Source organism: Bufo gargarizans, chromosome 3 (assembly GCF_014858855.1).
Source record: "Bufo gargarizans isolate SCDJY-AF-19 chromosome 3, ASM1485885v1, whole genome shotgun sequence".
NCBI lineage: Eukaryota > Metazoa > Chordata > Amphibia > Anura > Bufonidae > Bufo > Bufo gargarizans.
In genome coordinates, this window is record NC_058082.1 from 335142910 (window position 1) to 335165108 (window position 22199).

Below are 22199 nucleotides of genomic sequence, written 5' to 3' on the forward strand. Positions count from 1 at the left end.
CCGAGTGTTTAATAGTATGTAATCAGTGGGGGTCCCTGAAGCCCAGCACCCCAGTTAATCTGAAGAGGATGTGCTTCATTGAACGCCAGGGACTCCTTGCGGCTTACCAAGCATAGCACCATCCTTTGGATAGTACTTGTGTTTGGTGCACCTTGGCCATGTAACCAATGAATGTGATGTCAGTGGCCTAGGAGGCATCCCGGTCTCTTCAAACAGCTGATCTGTTGGAGATTCGCTTTATGGTCCTTTGATGAAAGATCACTGGCTTAGAAATTTACTATCACCATCCATTTAGTCAATATTTCTCCAGCCATTTTTTGTATAAACAAATGGAGTGGAAATAAGTAACTTTTACCTTCTTAGTAAGTAGGCGTGGCTATTGTAGCTAAATGTAACCATATTGAAATGGTTTAATAACTTTTTTTATTTGACATTTTATTTGTATGTATACAATCTGTAATCAACCTAAGAAATAATGTCACAGTATAACAATGATTCTCAGACGGGGTCAACGTTAGCAGTCGGGTACCTCAGGGGTCAGTATTGGGCCCTATTCTCTTTAATGATCTTGTAGAAGGCTTGCACAGTAAACTATCTATTTTTTATCATAAAACTGTGTAAAGTAATAAACATGGAAGAGGACAGTATACTGCTACAGATACCCGACCCTGACCCCGACACCTGACTTTCGTATTTGACTCTAACATCTGAGTTTGACTTATGCTCTTCATAGGTCAGGGTCAAAGTCAGAATGAGTTATAGATATACTGTGTATGTGTATGCTAAATCAATTAACCAAAGTAAGTATGTAACGGAGCTTCTGGCTATGTGTCTAAAATACTGTAAACTAACACATTACAGTGTTATATGAGTGCATAGCTCAGTGGTTAGGTTACTGGTTTGTGCACTGGAGCTATTGGCTATTGGGTTCAAAAGCCATTAGTTACTTTAAAACAAGTTAATGTTTTTAAACATTACATAAGAGACAAATTTGAGTGATATGTGACGCTGATGTCTGACTTTCCTGGCTAGTCAGCATCACAATGACTTTTAGCTACTGTGTTTTTGTATGTTAAATCACATAGATGAAGAAAATCCCAAACTAGTTTTAGGCAAGCCTATAGCTCAGTAGTAATGCAATTGTCTCACATACAGTGTTCTTGGGTTCAAAACCCCTTTTAGTATCTAAAAAAAAATAACATTTTATTAAGCCCTAAATAAGAGACAAATTTAAGTGATGTGTGACGCTGATATCTGACTTTCTTCACTGGTCAGCGTCACAATGACTTTTAGGTTCATTGTATTTTTGTACTAAATCTCATGGATAAAAATATCACAAACATTGATGTGTAAATCTATAGCTCAGTGGTAAGACACAGCGTTAAGTGAGTATGCTCGGCCAAAATATCTGTTCGGCTCGAGTATCGCTATGCTCGACACATGGAGGTACTCGGCCGAGTACCGCATGTGCTCGAGCACCATGCTCGAGACTCCTCCCCTCACGTTTTGCAGCTGCTAAGCAGCCAATAGACGTGCAGGTAAGTACTGCCATCACTGTAATGCCAGTAGCCATGTTGTGCCCCGATTCCCAACCTCTGGAGCATCAAGCGTCACAAGAACATGATGCTGGGGAATGGCAATTAGTGTTTAATGAGGTGGATGATGATGAGACACAGTTGCCAATGACTCAACCGCAATTACTGTCTCAAGAGGTTTAGGAAGAAGATGACACATAGTTGTCAATCACTGAGGTTGTGGTTAGGTCAACAAATCAGGAGAATGATCAGAGTAAGGAAGTGGAAGAGGATGGTGCTGGACGGACGAGATCCAGCACAAGAAAAACAATCATACAAGATACCTAGCTTCATGTCTCAGTTTGCAGGGTGGCGCAGGACACCACTCTTGAAGTCAGCCCGGTGCGAGTAGGTGGTCGGTTAGATTGCAGCAGATAGTGCTTCCAGGCGGTTAGCCACCACCCTGTCTTCCACCAACTCCAGTCTCAGTAGCCAGGAGCCTGGTCCATACAATCCTCACCCTGATCCTCTTTACTCCCACAATTTACAGTCTGGCCAAACAAGTGATTCCACACTCGGATATTCCAAGGACCTCTTTTCATCGCCATTAATTGATTTGGCCCTCTCGCCAAGCATGCTTGAAGAGGGACCTGAGATCTTGTGCCCTGATTCCCAACCTCTTGAGCATCAAGAGTCACAAGAACGTGGCGCTGGGGAACGGCAATTAGTGTTTAATGAGGTGGATGATGATGAGACACAGTTGCCAATAACTCAACCGCAATTACTGTCTCAAGAGGTTTAGGAAGAGGATGACACACAGTTGTCAATCACTGAGGTTGTGGTTAGGTCAACAAATCAGGAGGATGATCAGAGTGAGGAAGTGGAAGAGGAGGTGCTGGACGGACGAGGTCACTGACCCAACCTTGGAAGGTGGCAACAAGCCGAGCGAGGAGAGCAGTACATGCATCTGGACCTTCGCAAGCACTATCAGCGACCACATCCACTTCCCTGTACCAGCGCAGCATCCAAATGTAATTACCCCAAGCATTTGAACGCAAGCGCAAATACCCAGCCACCCACCAACATGCCATAGCACTAAATGCGCAGCTTTCCAAATTACTGGCCCTGGAAATGTTGCCATTTAGGCTTGTGGACACTGAGGCCATCCGCAGCCTGATGTCGACAGCCGTCCCTCGTTACGCAGTCCCCAGCAGCGACCATTTTTCAAGGTGTGCCATACCAGCCTTACACCAACATGCGTTCCTTAACATCACACGTGCCCTGACCAACACAGTTACTGGGACGGTCCACTTAACCACGGACACATGGACAAGTGCTTTGGGCCAGGGACGCTACATTTCCCTGACGGCACACTGGGTGAATGTTGTGGAGGCTGGGAGCAACTCGTACCCTGGGATGGCACAGGTCCTACCAACGCCAAGGATTGCGGGCCCCTTTTCCATCATGGTTTCCGCCACCACCTAATTTAGTGGCTCCAACCCCCACTTCTACTCCTCTGCCTCCTTCTCCACTTTCACCTCCGAATTATCCACGTGCAGCACCAGTCAGTCTTCAGTTGGTAGCTGGAAGCAGTGTAGCACTGCAGTGGGGAAGCGGCAACAGGCCGTGCTGAAGCTGATCTGCCTAGGTGACAAACAGCACACCGCCGCAGAGCTGTGGCAGGGGATAAGATACCAGACAGAGCTGTGGCTCTCGCCACTCAACCTAGAACTAGGCATGGTTGTGTCTGATAATGGATGTAACTCTGTGGCGGCTTTGGAGCCACATACCATGCCTTGCCCACATATTCAACCTTGTGGTTCAGAGGTTTCTAAAAACATACCCCAATTTACCTGAGCTACTGGTGAAAGTGCGCTGCGTGTGTGAACATTTCCGCAAGTCACCGACAGCTTCAGCCGGTCTGTCAACGCTGCAGCAGTGCTTGAAATTGCCAGCTCACCAGCTGTTATGCGACGTGAGCTCTCGCTGGAACTCCACATTCCACATGTTGGCCAGGCTTTGTGAGCAGTCGAGGGCATTTGTGGAATAACTAACGCTATTGGAATAACTCATTGCAATGGTGTGATATACCTGTTGCCCCCCCCCCCCCAAAAAAAAAAAAAAAAAAAATGAGGGTTGTGATATACTTATAATATACCTTCTAACATAGAAAGTATATTATAGTGCATTTGTATTGTGCAGCAGTTGTGTGCAGTTCTGCTGAGATACCGCAGCTAGATAGAGGGACAAACGCTATTCGAATAACTAATTACAACTGGTGTGATATATCTATTGCCCCCCAAAAAACTGATCAAGGGGTGTGATATACCTGCCTCCACAAAATAATGATTAGGCGGTTGATATAGATGCTTCGGCAAAATACTCATTGAGGGGTGGGATACACCAGCGTCCACCAAATGTTGATTAAGGGGTTTGATATACCAGCCTCCAGCAAATACTCATTAAGGGGTTCTTTATACCTGTTTCCACAAAATACTGATAGAGGGGATTAATATACCGGCTTCCACCAATTATTAATTGAGGCCTGCGATACACCTGCTTCCACCAAATATTGATTAAGGGGTTTGATTTGCCAGCTTCCAGCAAATACTTATTAATAGAGATGGCCTTGCGGTTCGCCCAGCGGTCGTTTTGCGGCGAACTTTGCGTGTTTGCGATTCGCCGAACGTGCGAACATATGGCGATATTCTCGCCTCCATATTCTTTTATATTTTGAAGAACGTTGACCCATGACACATCCATCAGGTGGTAGAGGACAGCCAGTTGAAAAGTTTCAGCAAATGGACTTATAAATAAACCTGATCTGGGCGCCATTTTATATTCAGTATTTTGCCAGTGTAGGGAGAGGTTGCTGTATGGAGCAGGGACAGACTGTTAGGGACACAAATAGCTAGCTAATAGGGCCACAAAAGTCCTTTTAAGTACTAGTATAGGTGTGCTATCGATAGGTGTGACATACTAAGGGGTGTAATATGCCTATAATTTACTTTCTAACATAGAAAGTATATTATAGTGCAATTGTATTGTGCAGCAGTTGTGTGCGGTTTTGCTGCATCACCGCATCTACACAGAGTGACAAACACTATTTGACAAAATCATTTCTACTGGTGTGATTTACCAGTTGCCCCCTCCCCAAAAAACTGATTGAGGCAGGGGTGTGATATACCTTCTTCCACAAATACTGCTCTTCTATAGGGACTTTGTCACAGGGTTATTTTGAAAATGACAGGCAGAGGAAGAGGAAGGCCATTCCGCAGGGGTGGTAGGCGTCGGCCAGGTGCACCAGGCCGGAGCCTAAGTGGGAAGTTGCAGAAGGTGCGTGCGATTATGTCAAAGGACTCACCAGACTTGGTTGAGTGGATCACTTAGCCTTCCGCTTCTGCCCCATCCTCAATCTCTCTATCTGCACCCTCTTCACTCTCTGTCATTCCACCCCCAAAGACACCACCACCACCACCACCATATCCCATCGAGTCAGAGGAATTATTTTTCCATACATTCCAAGACCTTACCGATGTGCAGCTATTCTTGGCATCGGATCAGGAAGAGGAGGTATCAATGGTCGCCACCCAACAGTCTGACGACAGTACCCAGATCAGCCCAAGGATGGTGGTCCCCGCTGTTGCTGCCTACTCTGAGATCTCTAATGTCAGTGGTGGTGAAGGTGACAAATCCGATGATGATGTGTCGATGGATATCACGTGAGTGCCCACAAGAGAGGAAGAGGAGAGGAGTTTAGAGGGAGATATGGAGCAGCAGATAGGGAGGAGAAGCAGGCAGAACTCGCAGTGCACAGGAGGCAAAAAGCAGACGACTAATGTGTCTGGAACGAAACCATGCACGGACACATCTGGCGCTCAAAGGACGGCGGCACATGGCTCCGCAGTGTGGGCTTTTTTTAATGTGTCCGCTGCTAACAATAGTGTTGCCATCTGCAGCCTGTGCTGTCAACGCATAAGTCGCGGTAAGCCCAACACTCACCTAGGGACGACCGCCTTAAGAATGCACCTGGCCTCCCATCACCAAGCCCAGTGGGAGCAACACAGTCAGAACCCACAAAGCCACACTCCTGGCGCTCACCATCCTGCCTCTTCTCTTTCTCCTCTCTCCTCCCATTTATCGTCCACTAAACCTTCCACTGTGCCGTCGTTGCATTCATCTGGCAAAAGGCAGGCTTCCTTGCCCCAAATGTTCGAGCGAAAAAAGATGATGACGCCGGATAACCCTCTTGGCCAACGGCTGACTGCTGGCTTGTCAAAACTGCTAGACCGCCAACTACTGACATATAAACTGGTGGACTTGGAGGCCATTCTCACAATGATCTTCATAACCACTGGGTCTCAGGTCCACACAGTGCAATTTATTTTACACTCTTCATACACAACATGGCATAAAACAAAAGCCTGCCCGTCTTGGCTCTACCTAAACATAATAAACATCGTATCCCTAACTCGGCTATACGATAGCGTTCCCACATGGAACCAGGTGCGGCTTACCCCAGACATACAGTCCCTCAGGCTGTAACAAATGCAGTATCTTTGGAGGGGGTTGTGGTCTAGCAGTCCTCCTGACTCTGACCTTTCAATGCTTGTTCCCGGGTGTCGCTGAGTCCCCAAAAGTCCAAGCTATTGCATAGCCTTGTGGCCCCTCAGCCTTGCCTACCTGAGATCACACTGACAGAGCCTCACCAGGCCTCTGTCTGCACACTCTCCAGAGTGAGACACACCCAGGATCCAGTAGCAGGATTAAATAGGATCCCTGGACATGAGCATGCCCTAAGTCCCGTACTGGAACCTGGGGAAACAGCACCTCAATGTTCACATTGCCACAATATATTGCTAAAGATTCAGTGCAACATAAAACGTAAACGAAACTGGAATTTGCGCTATATGTCTGTTCAGATATAATTCGTCTCTTTCATATTATAAGCTCCCCTTATATATAATTTACTTACAGTTCTGAAGACTCAGGGGTGCTGGCTGGCTTGGCCTCAGGGGTGCTGGCTGGCTTGGCCTCAGGGGTGCTGGCTGGCTTGGCCTCAGGGGTACTGACAGGCTTGGCCTCAGGGGTGCTGGGTGGCTTGGCCTCAGGGGTGCTGGTTGGCTTGGCCTCAGGGGGTGCTGGGTGGCTTGGCCTGGCAGAAGGAGTGTGGGAGACTGTGAGGCCTTTTTTTTTCCAAGCTGCTCCAGAAAAATTTTTTTTTTATTATATCTCAGGTCAGACCACCAATAAGACCCCCAATGTTAATCAGACCTCAGCTAACAGCCCCAATAAGATTCCCAATGGTAATAAGACCCCAATAAGACCTCAGATAACACCTCAGCTCAGACCCCAATATGAATGACCCCCCAATCAGACCTCAGATAAGAGCCCCCAGCAGCCTCATAGCAGCCCCCAGCAGCCCCATAGCAGCCCCTAGTAGCCTCATAGCAGCCCCCAGTAGCCTCATAGCATCCCCAGTGCCTCTCCATCGGCCCCCAGTGCCTCTCCATCGGCCCCCAGTGCCTCTCACCATCCCTCAGTGCCTCTCCATCAGCCCCCAGTGCTCCCTCCCAGGTATTAAAATCATTAGTGGGCAGTGCGCCCTCCCCCCTCCCCGGTATTAAAATCATTGGTGGGCAGTGCAAAATTCCCCTTTCACTTCCCTAGTATTAAAAAAATAATTGGTGGGCAGTGTGCCCTCCCCCTCTCCCCGGTAATCATTGGTGGGCAGTGTGCACTCCCCCCACCCTTCCCAGTATTAAAAATCATTGCTGGGCAATGCGCCCCCCCCCCCTCATCATTGGTGGCAGCGGCAGTGTAATGCTGGGGCTCCGATTGGTTACCATGGCAGCCAGGATGCTACTGAAGTCCTGGCTGCCATGGTCAGTTAATATGACCATGGCAGCCAGGACTTCAGTGGCGTCCTGGCTGCCATGGTAACCGATCGGAGCCCCAGAATTACACTGCTGGGACTCTGATCGGAACTGCCGCTGCCACAAATGATGGGGGCGGAAGGGGGGCCGGGGGGCGCACTGCCCACCAATGATTTTGAATATTAGGAGGGGCAGAGGTAGGGCGCAAGTCTACCCACCAATGATGCAGCGTTTCGGATTAAAAATATACCATCGGATTGGAGTTCTCTCCAATCCGATGTTATATTTTAACTTCAAGGGCATTACCTACACCGCTTCCTGGTCCTTTTGCCCTGAAAGGGAACGGCGTTCCTGCTATGAAAAAAGTGTAGAAATGCCGTTCCCGCAGAACTCGAGCCCTGGAGATGAGCACTCCCACAATGAAATCGCTCATCTCCCGCCGCACCGGATCCGGCTGTAATTTTAACAACCGGATCTGTAGAACCGGAGCGAACCAGCTGAATCCCATGCCTGATTAAGGGGTTTGATATACCAGCTTCCACCAAATACTCATTAATGGGTTCTATATACCTGTTTCCAAAAAATTGTGATAGAGGGGATTGATATACCAGCTTCCACCAAATATTGATTAAGGGGTTTGATTTGCCAGCTTCCAGCTAATTCTCATTTATGGGTTATATATACCTGATTCCACAAAGTACTGATAGAGGGGATGATATACCAGCTTCCACCAAATATTGATTAAGTGTTTTAAATACCAGCTTCCAGCAAATACTCATTAAGGGGTTTGATATACCAGCTTCCATCAAATACTCATTAATGGGTTCTATATACCTGTTTCCACAAAATAGTGATAGAGGGGATTGATATGCCAGCTTCCACCAAATATTGATTAAGGGGTTTGATTTGCCAGCTTCCAGCAAATTCTCATTAATGGGTTCTATATACCTGTTTCCACAAAATAGTGATTGAGGCCTGCAATATACCTGCTTCCACAAATACTGCTGTTCTATAGGGACTTTGTCACAGGGTAATTTTGAAAATGATAGGCAGAGGAAGAGGCAGGCCATTCCGCAGGGGTGGTAGGGGTTGGGCAGATGCACCAGGCCGGAGTCTAAGTGGGAAGTTGGAGAAGTTGTGCGCGATTACGTCAAAGGACGCACCAGAGTTGGTTGAGTGGCTCACTCAGCCTTACGCTTCTGCACCCTCCTCATCCTCGGTATCTGCACCCTCCTCTCTCTCTGCTGTGTGCATCCCCAAAGACACCACCACCACCACCATAATCCCTCCACTCGAGTCAGAGGAATTATTTTCCCATCCATTGCCAGACCTTCCCGTAGCGCATCCATTCTTGGCATCGAATCAGGAAGAGGAAGCAGCAATGTCCGCCACCCAGTGGTCTGACGACACTACCCAGATTAGCCCAAGGACGGAGGTCCCAGCTGTTGCTGCCTACTCCAAGATCTCTAATGTCAGTGGTGGTGAAGGTGACGATGATGACATATCGATGGATGTCACGTGCCCACAAGACAGAAAGAGGAAGGGAGTTCAGAAGGAGAGAAAGAGCAGCAGAAAGGGGGTAGAAGGAGGAGAAGCAGGCAGAATTCGCAGTGCACAGGAGGCAAAAAGCAGACTGCAAATGTATCTGGAGCGAGCCATCCACCATGCACTTTCACATCTGGCTCTACCAGGACGCCGGCACATGGCTCCGCAGTGTGGGCCTTTTTTACTGTATCAGCAGCTGACAATAGTGTTGCCATCTGCAGTCTGTGCTGTCAAAGCATAAGTCACGGTCAGCCCAACACTCACCTAGGGACGACCGCCCATCACCGAGCCCAGTGGGAGCAACACCGTAAGAACCCATAAAGCCACACTCCCGGAGCTCCATGTCCTGCCTCTTCTCTTTCTACGCTCTCCTTTCATGTGTCCTCCACTACACCTTCCACCGAGCTGTCGTCGCATTCATCTTGCAGAAGGCAGGCTTCTGTGGTCCAAATGTTCAAACGTAAAAAGTTGATGATGCCAAATAACCTTCTTGCCCAACCTTCTTACCCGCTGGCTTGTTGTAACTGCTAGCCCGCCAACTACTGCCATATAAACTGGTGGACTTGAAGGCCTTTAGAAAATTTGTGGCCATTGGCCCACCGCAATGGAAGATCCCTGGAAGGAAATATTTCTCCCAGAAGGGCATCCCAGAGCTATATGGCCACGTTCAGCGGCTAATGAATGTATCACTGGCACACAGTGTCGGTGACAAGATACATCTGACCACAGACACGTAGTCTAGCAAACACGGGCAGGGAAGGTACATAACTTTTACTGCTCACTGGGTGAGCCCTCTGACGGCTGTGAAGCATGCAACTGGTAGCACCAATGGGGATTTGGTGTTACCGCCACGGATTGCATGCAGGTCTGCCTCTTCTTCTCCTCATCCTACTCCATCCTCCGTCTCCTCCTCGGCTGACTCCTCCTTTTCCACTGCTACCGCCTCTTCCGCTGCACCCCCCCCCCAGCTCCCCAGAACCTATTCGAAGTGCCAGGTGAAACGTTGCTATGCTATGCTGCGGCTGTTGTGCCTGGAAGCCAAGAGCCAAACCGGTCCTGCACTGCTTTCAGCTCTGCGGTCACAGGCCGATCAGTGGCTAATAGTGTTGAGCACGAATATTCGAATCACTAATTTTAATCGTGAATATCGCCACTTTGAGAATTCATAAATATTTAGTATATAGTGCTATATATTCGTATTCGTGAATAGTGTTGATCGCAAATATTCTAATCGCAAATTTTTATCGCAAATATATTGCATTGCCGATTTTCGCAATCAAGTAAATAATGACTGGAGATCACGAATTCTCGAATTTGCAAATTTATGGCAAATATTCGTCCAAAAATTCACGAAATATCACAAAATTGAATATTGTCTATGCCGCTTATCACTTATCTTTGTCCATTTTAGAAGATCTTACATGGCCATGGTTCGCTGGCTTGCTGACGTTCAGCGGCGACACCACCTGCCCGTCAGACGTCTGATTTGTGACAGCTCGACGAGCTGGAACTCCACCTTGTATATGTTTGATAGGCTACTCCAGCAGCAACGTACCGTTAACGACTACCTGTACAAACTCTGCAGCAGGACAGGTTCTGCTGAGCTTGGTTTCTTTTCACTGCACCAGTGGCTGCTCATGCGCGACACATGCAGACTTCTGCGGCCATTTGATGAGATCACCAAACTGGTCAGTCTCAGCCAGGGCACAATCAGTGACATCGTCCCTTACGCCTTCTTTCTGGAGCGTGCATTGTGTTGTGTCATTGATCAAGCTGTTGAGGAGCAGGAGTTGGAAGATCAGGAAGTCGCAATGCTGAATTAATTCCCGGGGGGGGGGGGGGGCTACTCCATCTGAGACAAGTCAGCAGGAGTCAGAGGAGGATGTGCCTGAGGGGAGGAGGAGGAGCAAGAAGAGCAGGCTTTAAACTTTTCGGGGATCCCTGGTGTTGTTCATGGATGGGGGGAGGAGACCGAGCATGACATTCTTCTGGGCGATGAGCAGGAGCCAGGCCGCCTCCATTGCTTCCAATTTAGTGCAAATGGGGGGCCTTCATGCTCCAGTGTTTGAAGAGGGACCCCCATATAAAAAGCATAAAGTGCAAGGACCATTACTGGGTGGCAACGTACTTAGATCCCCGATACAAACACAAAATGGCGGAAATGTTACCAACATCACTGAGGGCTGTCAGAATGCAGCATTTCTAGGCCTTGCTGCGAGAGATGCTGCATTCTGCTTTTGCCTGCACTGGCAGAGGAATCTCCACCCGCAGAAAACATTTGAGGGTACCAATCCTAACGTGTATGCAAGAAGAGGGCGGTTTAAAGATGTGTTGGTCACTTCGGAGATGAGATCATTCTTGCAAGCAACCCAACGACAGCCGCCTTCTGGATTCAGCCTCAGGGAATGCTTAGACCGACAAGTGTCAGACTACATCGGGTTAATGGCCCATGTGGACGCTCTGAGAAACGAGGAACCCTCTTGACTACTGGGTGTGCAGGCTTGACCTGTGGCCATAGCTGGCACAATTTGCCATAGAATTCTTGGGTTGCCCCTCATTGAGTGTCCTGTCTGAAAGGACGTTCAGCACAGCAGGGGGGTTCGTGACTGATAAGCACACTCGCCTAGCTCACGACAGTGTGGACCACTTCACATTTCTAAAAATAAATGAGGCATGGACCTGTAACTATCATGTTTAATTAAATTTCCTCATGCCAGCCCACACATATCCGCCACCACCCAGAACAAAGAATGGTCCCTGTCTTATGTAAATACAGCGGCATAAAATTCCTTTTCTGTCCGGTGAATGCCTAATGTTTGGGCCCTGTACACCACTGGCCTGCAGTAAAATTGGTATCCACTGACTGTCTTATATACCTCCAGCCACATAATCACTTGATCTTTTCTTTTTTGTCATCTGTGTTTTTATTGTTTCGGATAGCTAAAAGAAGATATCCAATTATGGTCATGACAAAATACAAACATACCCCATTTGGGGCCATGGACAACAGTGAGTAACATGACACATTAACAATACAGCATATGATTAGTATTACCTCATACTAAATTACATATCCTGTTGACACCCTGATGGGTAACATACTTGATTTATAACCATAACCGTAGATTTTCCTAGAGGTTAAGTATACCCATAAGAGAGGACATACTTAGGCTAGAGTGGGAAAGAAGGGGGGGGAGGGGGGGGGGTTTCTAGGAAACTATTTCTCTAAGTACTCAGCAGGAGGAGTTAGCACGAGTTTCTCTGCAATATGAGGATTTCAACCAAGGATCCCAGTTTTTGAGAAACTTATGATGGGTGCGACATGATCTACTGGACATCTCTTCAAACCTACAAATTTGATGTAACTTTTCGATCCATTTGTTTGCTGTGGGGGGAAAGTAAGCTAAAGTAAGCTTGGTATTATATATTTGAACCCTCAGGAATAATATTCTTCCCTCCAGGTCTGCAAACTGTTGCAGAATTTTGATAGGGATGGATTTGTGAACTGCGATAGAGACTCCCTTAGAAGCTGAAGTGGCATGACATGAATGGAACCAATTTGTAAAGTATTTGGAGGGTAGCTTGGGGATCTTATTTTTCTTGAAATGAGTCTCTTGCAAGAAGAGAATGGAGGCTTTAAGTTTTCTGAGCATGTCCAGTACATGATGATCTCTTGGTTCTCTGGGGCTTCGGACGAGATGAAGTATGCCATTCCTCTAGCCGTGGCAAAGGAGGTAGCCGCACTAGATCCGCTGTCGGCGACCATGATGGGACCTCCACAGGTTCTATACCCAGAATAGACCATGCGGTTTCCAAATCAGCTGGGGTTTTTATGATAATCCTCTTATCATTCTTCAAAATAGAAATTCCAAAGGGAAATAGCCAGGCATATTGGAGGTTTTTTGCTCGCAGTTTATCTAGCAGCGGGCGCAGCATACGCCGTTTCTGGAGAGTGGAGGGAGCAATGTCCTGATAGAGGGAGATCTCGGCTCCTTCATAACTAATAGGACTCTTTTCTCTGGCCGAACGCAGTATTGCCGCCGTGTCCACAAATGACAACAGGCCACATATTATGTCCCTCGGTGGATCATTGGGTTTTGGTTTCGAGCGGAGAGCTCTGTGTATCCGCTCTATTACGACCGTCATGGCGTGTTCCTGACCCAAGAGCCCAGCAAATATTTCTTGTGCGACTTTAGGGAGCGCTTCACCGGCCCAGGATTCCGGTAACCCTTTAATTCTAATATTTTTTAGACGGCTTCTGTTTTCTTGATCTTCTATTAGTGTGAACGCCGTATTCACAAAGGCTTCTAACTGCTCTGTTCTGGCTGCCAGCCCTGAGGCGTGAACAGTGAGCTCTGAGCACGTCAACTCTAGGGCCTCCGTTCGGAAACCGAGGGCATGTAAGTCCGTCTTAATGTCAGCTAAATCGTCTCTCACCGGTCTCAGTGCCTGGGCTAAGGTCTTCTTCAGCACTGCCGCTGTAAGCGACTCCTCAGGAGAGTGTTCGTCTTCGCTGCTGGAGTGATGTTCCTCCTCCGACTCTCGTTGTTCAGCGGGCTCCGCCGTCATCTTGGCTTGTGAGGCGGGAGAGTGAGTCTGGCGCTTTCCAAAGAGTTTTGTCACCGCTGCTTGATTCATCTTTGATCTGGCGATACCTTTACCTTCCCTCGGCTGGTATCTCCCGATTTTGCCCATGATTCAGGTGATTTGATGGGGTATTTCAACGTTAGTGCAAGTACATGGCAGGAGAGAGCTCTCTCAAGCTGCCATCCAGTCCGCGGTCCAATCACTTGATATTTTCTGTACGGTGAATGCCTAATTGTTAGGGCCTCGGATGAGTTCAACACCTGTGACGACCACGTGTTATCGAATTTTACCTATTATCATTTGGGGTTTTTTCAAGAGGGGGGATTTCGTTAGTCATGTTTTAATTGAATTTTATACATATGTATTTGACATGTATTTGCACTGGCCTACAGTAAAATTGTTATCCAATGACCGTCTAATATACCTCCAGCCACATAATCATTTTATCTTTTCTGTACGATGAATGCATAATTTTTGGGGCATATGATCTAACTGGCTAACAGTAAAATTGTTATACGGTGACCTCCTAATGTACCTCCAGCCACATTATCACTTGTTCTTTTCTGTACGGTGAATGCCTAATGTTTGGGGCCTATACTCCACTGGCCTGCAATAAAATTAATATCCAATGACCGTCTAATATACCTCCAGCCACATAATCTTAGGTGAATGCCTAATATTTGGGGCCTGTACTCTACTAACCTGCAGTAAAATTGATATCCATTGACCGTCTAATATACCTCTAGCTACATAATCACTTGATCTTTTCTGTACAATGAATGCATAATTTTTGGGGCCTATAATCTAACTGGCCAACAGTAAAATTGTTATACGGTGACCTCCTAATTTACCTCCAGCCACATTATCACTTGTTCTTTTCTGTACGGTGAATGCCTAATGTTTGGGGCCTATACTCCACTGGCCTGCAATAAAATTGATATCCAATGACCGTCTAATATACCTCCAGCCAGATAATCACTTGATCTTTTCTGTTAGGTGAATGCCTAATTGTTGAGGCCTCAGAGGAATTCAACACCTGTGACGACAACGTGTTATTGAATTTCACCTATTATCATTTGGGGTTTATTTAAGAGGGGGGATTTCGTTAGCCATGTTTTAAATTCAATTTTATATTTTTAGTTCTTTTAAACATATGTATTTGACATGTATTTGTACTGGCCTGCAGTAAAATTGATATCCAATGACTGTCTAATATCCCTCTAGCCACATATTCACTTGATCTTTTCTGTACGGTGAATGCCTAATGTTTGGGGCCTGTACTCTAGTGGGCTACAGTAAAATTGCTATTCAGTGACTACATAATGTACCTGAAGCCACATAATAATTTATTTTATGTCAGGTGAATGCCTAATTTTTAGGGCCCGTACTCCCGTGAGAATTTTCCTTTAAGATGCATAAAATGGCCCATGATTAAAATACATATTTTTTTGTGGGAATTTTTGTCATTGATCCCCCTCTAATATGTCACTGTCCATGTTGTGGGACTATTTGTGCAATTCTATTAATAATTTGGTTGCTGCAAATATGACCTGGAGGTTTTTTAGATTTGCCTGCCAATAAAGTGAATGGGGCCCGCCGAGTAATTTCGCGAACATTTGATCAGGTTTGCGCGATCGCATTGGCGAATCGTCCCGGTCTGATGTTTGTCCATCGCTACCGAGAATGCTTCAAACTATATACAGTATTTACAATATACAGGGAGTGCAGAATTATTAGGCAAGTTGTATTTTTGAGGATTAATTTTATTATTGAACAACAACCATGTTCTCAATGAACCCAAAAAACTCATTAATATCAAAGCTGAATATTTTTGGAAGTAGTTTTTAGTTTGTTTTTAGTTTTAGCTATTTTAGGGGGATATCTGTGTGTGCAGGTGACTATTACTGTGCATAATTATTAGGCAACTTAACAAAAAACAAATATATATCCATTTCAATTATTTATTTTTACCAGTGAAACCAATATAACATCTAAACATTCACAAATATACATTTCTGACATTCAAAAACAAAACAAAAACAAATCAGTGACCAATATAGCCACCTTTCTTTGCAAGGACACTCAAAAGCCTGCCATCCATGGATTCTGTCAGTGTTTTGATCTGTTCACCATCAACATTGCGTGCAGCAGCAACCACAGCCTCCCAGACACTGTTCAGAGAGGTGTACTGTTTTCCCTGATTGTAAATGTCACATTTGATGATGGACCACAGGTTCTCAATGGGGTTCAGATCAGGTGAACAAGGAGGCCATGTCATTAGATTTTCTTCTTTTATACCCTTTCTTGCCAGCCACGCTGTGGAGTACTTGGACGCGTGTGATGGAGCATTGTCCTGCATGAAAATCATGTTTTTCTTGAAGGATGCAGACTTCTTCCTGTACCACTGCTTGAAGAAGGTGTCTTCCAGAAACTGGCAGTAGGACTGGGAGTTGAGCTTGACTCCATCCTCAACCCGAAAAGGCCCCACAAGTTCATCTTTCATGATACCAGCCCAAACCAGTACTCCACCTCCACCTTGCTGGTGTCTGAGTCAGACTGGAGCTCTCTGCCCTTTACCAATCCAGCCACGGGCCCATCCATCTGGCCCATCAAGACTCACTCTCATTTCATCAGTCCATAAAACCTTAGAAAAATCAGTCTTGAGATATTTCTTGGCCCAGTCTTGACGTTTCAGCTTGTGTGTCTTGTTCAGTGGTGGTCGTCTTTCAGCCTTTCTTACCTTGGCCATGTCTCTGAGTATTGCACACCTTGTGCTTTTCGGCACTCCAGTGATGTTGCAGCTCTGAAATATGGCCAAACTTGTGGCAAGTGGCATCTTGGCAGCTGCACGCTTGACTTTTCTCAGTTCATGGGCAGTTATTTTGCGCCTTGGTTTTTCCACACGCTTCTTGCGACCCTGTTGACTATTTTGAATGAAACGCTTGATTGTTCGATGATCACGCTTCAGAAGCTTTGCAATTTTAAGAGTGCTGCATCCCTCTGCTAGATATCTCACTATTTTTGACTTTTCTGAGCCTGTCAAGTCCTTCTTTTGACCCATTTTGCCAAAGGAAAGGAAGTTGCCCAATAATTATGCACACCTGATATAGGGTGCTGATGTCATTAGACCACACCCCTTCTCATTACAGAGATGCACATCACCTAATATGCCTAATTGGTAGTAGGCTTTCGAGCCTATACAGCTTGGAGTAAGACAACATGCATAAAGAGGATGATGTGGTCAAAATACTCATTTGCCTAATAATTCTGCACTCCCTGTAATGATACTCTTATAACAAAAATGTATGTACTTATAGTGAGTCAAGTAAAGTACAAAACATAAACATAAGAAAGGAAGGCAAGGAATCCGCCAGTGCCATTGTGGAGGCTATGGGAAATCCAATTACCGGTAAGTAATTAGGATCTTTCCCTCACGCCTCCCCAACGGCACTGATAGGAGGATTTTCAGAGAACACAGAACCTAGGGAGGGACCAGACCTGAGAGGACTTTTCATCCAAAAGCTAGATCCTGATTTGCCATCTAACTTATAATGCTTAAATATTTGGGTTTGACCATGTAGCCACTCTGCAGATCTGATGTACAAAAGCTGCTCCTTTTTCTGCCCAAGAGCTAGAGATGGCTCTAGTTGAGTGAGCCTTAAGTCTTACTGGAGGGGAGACCTGTTCTTCCTTATAACAAACAATTATAGCCAACTTAATCCATTAGGCTATTAATGATTATGATCCTCCCAGACCTTTATTTCTACCCTGGAACTGGATCAGGAGATGGTCAGATCTCCTAATATCTTTCAAGACCTCTAGGTAAGCCAGCAAACATCTCCGAACATCTGGATGATGACATTTCTGTTGTTGTCCCGATGATGGCGACAGAAAGATTGCAGAGCTATCTCATGCTGGCAATGGAACTTTGGAAAAACCTTTGGAAGGAAGCATGGAGACTGTTTCAAAATAATTCTGTCCTCCAAGATTTACAAGAAAAGGCCTGTATATCCCCAATTCTTCTTGATATAGTGATAGCTTGTTTTTAAGGTCAATCATTTTAAGGGTATACAGTGCCTTGCAAAGGTAATTACCCCCTTGACTTTTTCAGTGTTTTGGTAGCTCACAACCTGGCATTAACATGGATTATTTGAGGATTTGCATTATTGAATTTACAGAACATGCCCACAACTTTGAAGATTATTTTTTTTTATTGTGAAGCAATAGGAACAAATAGGACAAAATAACAGAAAAAGTCAATTTGCATAACTATTCCCCGCTCTAAAGTCAATACTTTGTAGAGCCACCTTTTGCAGGAATCACAGCTTCAAGTCACTTTGGATAAGTTTCTATGAGCTTTCTACATCTTACCACTGGGATTTTTGCCAATTCCTCCTTGAAAAACTGTTCCAGCTCCTTCAAGTTGGATGGTTTGCGATTGTGAACAATAATCTTTAAGTCTGACCACAGATTTTCTATTGGATTGAGATTTGGGCTTTGACTAGGTCATTCCAATACAATTACATGTTTCCCCTTAAACTGCTCAAGTGTTGCTTTAGCAGTGTGTTTGGGGTCATTGTCCTGCTGGAAGGTGAACCTCCTTCCTAGCCTCAAATCGCGCAGTGGTACAGGTTTTGCTCAAGAATATCCCTGTATCTAGCACCATCTATCTTTCCCTCAACTCTGACCAGTTTCCCAGTCCCAGCTGCTGAAAAACATCTCTTGGTGTTCTTTGGGTGATGTGATGTGTTGGGTTTGCGCCAGACATAGCATTTTCTTTGATGGCTGAAAAGTTAAATTTTTGTCTCATCAGACCAGAGCACCATCCTCCATACATTTTGGGAGTCTCCCACATGCCTTTTCACAAACTCACAACGTGCCTTTTTGTTTTTTGCTGAAAGTAATGGCTTTCTTCTGGCCATTCTGCCATAAAGCCCAACACTATGGAGCGTACGGCTTATTGTTGTCCTATGTACAGATACTCCAGTCTCTGCTGTGGAACTCTGCAGCTCTTCAAGAGTTACCTTAGGTCTCTGTGCTGCCTCTCTGATTAATGCCCTCCTTGCCTGGTCCATGAGTTTTAGTGGGCGGCCGCCTTTTGGCAGGTTTGCTGTTGTGCCATTATCTTTCCATTTGGTTATGATAGATTTGATGGTGCTCCTGGGGATCATCAAAGATTTGGATATTTTTTTTTATAACCTAACACTAAGTTGTACTTCTCAACAACATTGTCCCTTACTTGTGACTTCTGAAGGTAATTGGTTGCACCAAAACCTTTTATGGGCTTTCTAACAAAGGGGGTTAATGCATACGCACATGACAATTTTCTGTTTTCTATTTCTAAAAAATAGTTTTAGTTTCATATTTTTCTCATTTTACTTTGCCAACTTAGACTATTGTGTTCTTATCCATCACATAAAAATCAGATTAACAAAACATTAAGGCTGTAATGTACCAAAATGCAAAAAAAGTCAAGGGGGGTAAATACTTTTGCAGGGCACTGTATGTACAAATACAATCATTACTTAGTCCCAGAGGTGAAGGACTGACTACTATTACAGTACATGTATCAGAACTGGGTTAAGTAACAAGCCACATGCAATCACATGATCATGTCATATTTTTAGTTCCTATTGACTGACAGCAAAAAAAATCTTAAAACTTAACAAATTGATAAAAAATATATTGAAAATTGCAGAACTTTTCTTACAAGAAAAACAAACACGATTTGCTTGCACCTGAATATTTGCTACACAAATTCATTTCTCCATCATCTATCGATGGTTTCAGTTGTACAAGTTGATTTCTTTTGCAAAGGAAATAGTGGGCTTGATGTCGCTTAGTAATCCTGTGATGATACTAACGTGTTATATTTTGCTTGCAGTGTCCTCGAAATGACTCTCAAATGACTAAAGAGTTTTTCAAATTTAATGCTTCAAAAGCAAGAAGCAAAACATACATTAATTTGAGAGAAGTGTCAGACAGATTCAAGCTTCCCCCTGGGGATTACATGATTGTACCTACCACTTTTGAACCTCACCAAGAAGCTGACTTTTGTTTGAGAGTATTTTCAGAGAAGAAAGCAGACATCAAGTAAGAAAGCTTTCTTAATAATGCTGTGTAAAGATGACTAAACACAAAGGGTGTGTGTGGGATTCCCCCAATGCCAGTTTTCTGGTTGAAAAGCGGAGCGGATCTGTTCAGACTTACAATGTAAGTCAATGGGAACGGATCCGCTTGAAGATGTCACCATATGGCTCAATCTTCAAGCGGATCCGTCCCCCATTGACTTTACATTGAAAGTCTGAACGGATCCACTCAGGCTACTTTCACACTTAGAATTTTTTCTAAGTTATTAATGCAGACGGATCCGTACTGAACGGAGCCTCCGTCTGCATTAATATGATCGGATCCGTTCAGAACGGATCCGATCGAACGCTAGTGTGAAAGTAGCCTTATTAGTACAAAAAATATAAATAGGAAACTGTTTATAACTGATGATTCCACAGTAAAATAAAAATCTATTGTCTTTTACAGAGAAATTGAAGGAGACATAAATGTGGATATTCCAGATGTAAGTAATTAACTAATGTAACTAGTAAGTAATGTAACTAATATTGTATGTCTACAAAGAGACTCCTATGCAATATTCAAGCTATTTTTTTATTCACAATTGTGAAACATAAAACACCAGTAATTGTATTGTTAGGTGAAGCTGAATCCACTGTTAATCTACTGTTGATATATTAGTTATTATTGATATTATTATGATCCTGCATTGTGTTAATACGCAGTTCAAATGCTGTGGATTTGATGCTGAAATGTTCTTCTTTCCAATGAAAACCTACACCATTTAGAGAGAGACCACAAGAGTGATTGTACCAAAAGACACTGCAGTTTTGTAGCAATATTTTCTCTCAGACTTTACCTGTAAAAACTGTTGGAGCGAGTAATCATTCCTGTACACCAAAAAGCGTCATCAAACAGTTGCAAAGTTTAGCACATTCTATGCTTGAACAAAAGTTTTAAAATATACAAAGTATACATCCAAGTCAATATATTTCCATACTAATCACTGGAACAACTCATATTTTTAAGTATCTAACAAAGAAAGACCACGGAGGAGACCGCCATTCCACATTTCACAGGGTGACCATAGTGTTACTAGAATGGTGTAGTGTTGGACAATTATAGATTATAGGAATTGTCGAGGTCAGGCATTAGTTGGTTAAAGTAGCAAATTATTGGTAGTTACTTGCATATGATATTTTGTATAAGTGTGCATACATGTATTTTGTGTTATTCGGATGATACAAATTGAGTTCACAGAACAGACCTACTGTATACTGTATACAATTGTGTAGTCTGTTATTATGAGCACATCACCAGCTGTTTTTTTGGCACTAATTTTTGCGGATCCATTTTTGCGGACTGCAAAATACTCAAAAAGCCATACAGTCGTGTGCAAGAGGACTGAGTCTTTTGAATTTTCTGCGCACAATGGTGCACATCTGTATTATACAGACCTATACTGTATGTGGATCTATGCATTAAGATTTCAGCCACAGTGTGTGAATCCAACTTAAACAAGTTGATTAATGTCATAACCACCGTTTCGTCTCTTGACGACATGCAGTGCCATACTGTCATATTGTTAAAATATAAAGTTCAAATGTACAAACGTGTATTTACTAGATGTTTTATTTACTAATATTTTCAGCACCCAAAACCAAACCCTACACATAAAGAGACAGAAGAAGAAAAACAATTTCGCAGTCTGTTTGCACAAATTGCTGGAGACGTATGTATAATATGCCATCAAAACCTGTCTGTATAAAATATTACATCTGATACATGTATAGTCAACAGACATAAACTTTCACTTGTCAGGATGCTAAATCAATTTCACACTAACAACTAATTAAATTATAAGTAACACATAATGTGGTGCATGTATGATTAGGGGGATTTTTTAAGTTTGTTTTGCTTGAGTTCGTATTGGAGTAAAATTTATTAGTTGTTGATACTTGGTACAGCTTTAAAAATAATACTTTTGTCTAGAGATCTTTTTAAATGTTACGATTGATAAATCTGTCATTTGCCTAATTAATATAACTAACTCTGATGACTTTTTTTTACTCACTCACTTTCTCACATTACTTGGAAAACATTTCATTTGGTGCCATAGACGCACTGATAATGATGTATTTTCAGCTCAATCTATCCCAGAAGATAACCAGTTCCAAGGGTAGAATATGGACATTATGCAAATAACTCCTTGGCCATCATTCTCTAAGGCCTCATGCACACAACCATATGTGTTTTGCGGTCCGCAAAAAACAGATCCGCAAAAAATACGGATGACGTCTGTGTGCATTCCATATTTTGCGGAATGGAGCAGCTGGCCCCTGATAGAACAGTACTATCCTTGTCCGTAATGCGGACAATAATAGGACATGTTCTATTTTTTTGCAGAATGGAAATGCGGACATACGGAAACGGAATGCACACAGAGTAACTTTGTTTTGTTTTTTTTGCGTTGAAATTAATGGTTTCCTATATGGTCCGCAAAAAAAAAATGGAACGGACATGGAAAGATTATACAGAACCATTCATTTCAATGAGTCTGCAAAAAAAACTGAAGTTACTCCATGTCCATTCCATTTCCGTATTTCCG

The 22199-nt window shown here is 44.2% G+C and overlaps 1 protein-coding gene across 1 annotated transcript in view; it reads left to right on the forward strand.

Annotated features, from left to right (window-relative positions):
* Positions 1-22199, forward strand: part of CAPN9 (calpain 9) — a 274900-nt gene that overhangs the window by 240356 nt on the left and 12345 nt on the right. Inside the window, exons 11-13 of the mRNA XM_044285648.1 lie at positions 19407-19615; positions 20060-20096; positions 21243-21323. Coding sequence (XP_044141583.1) covers positions 19407-19615; positions 20060-20096; positions 21243-21323 — 327 coding nt within the window. The remainder of the gene's footprint in view (positions 1-19406; positions 19616-20059; positions 20097-21242; positions 21324-22199) is intronic.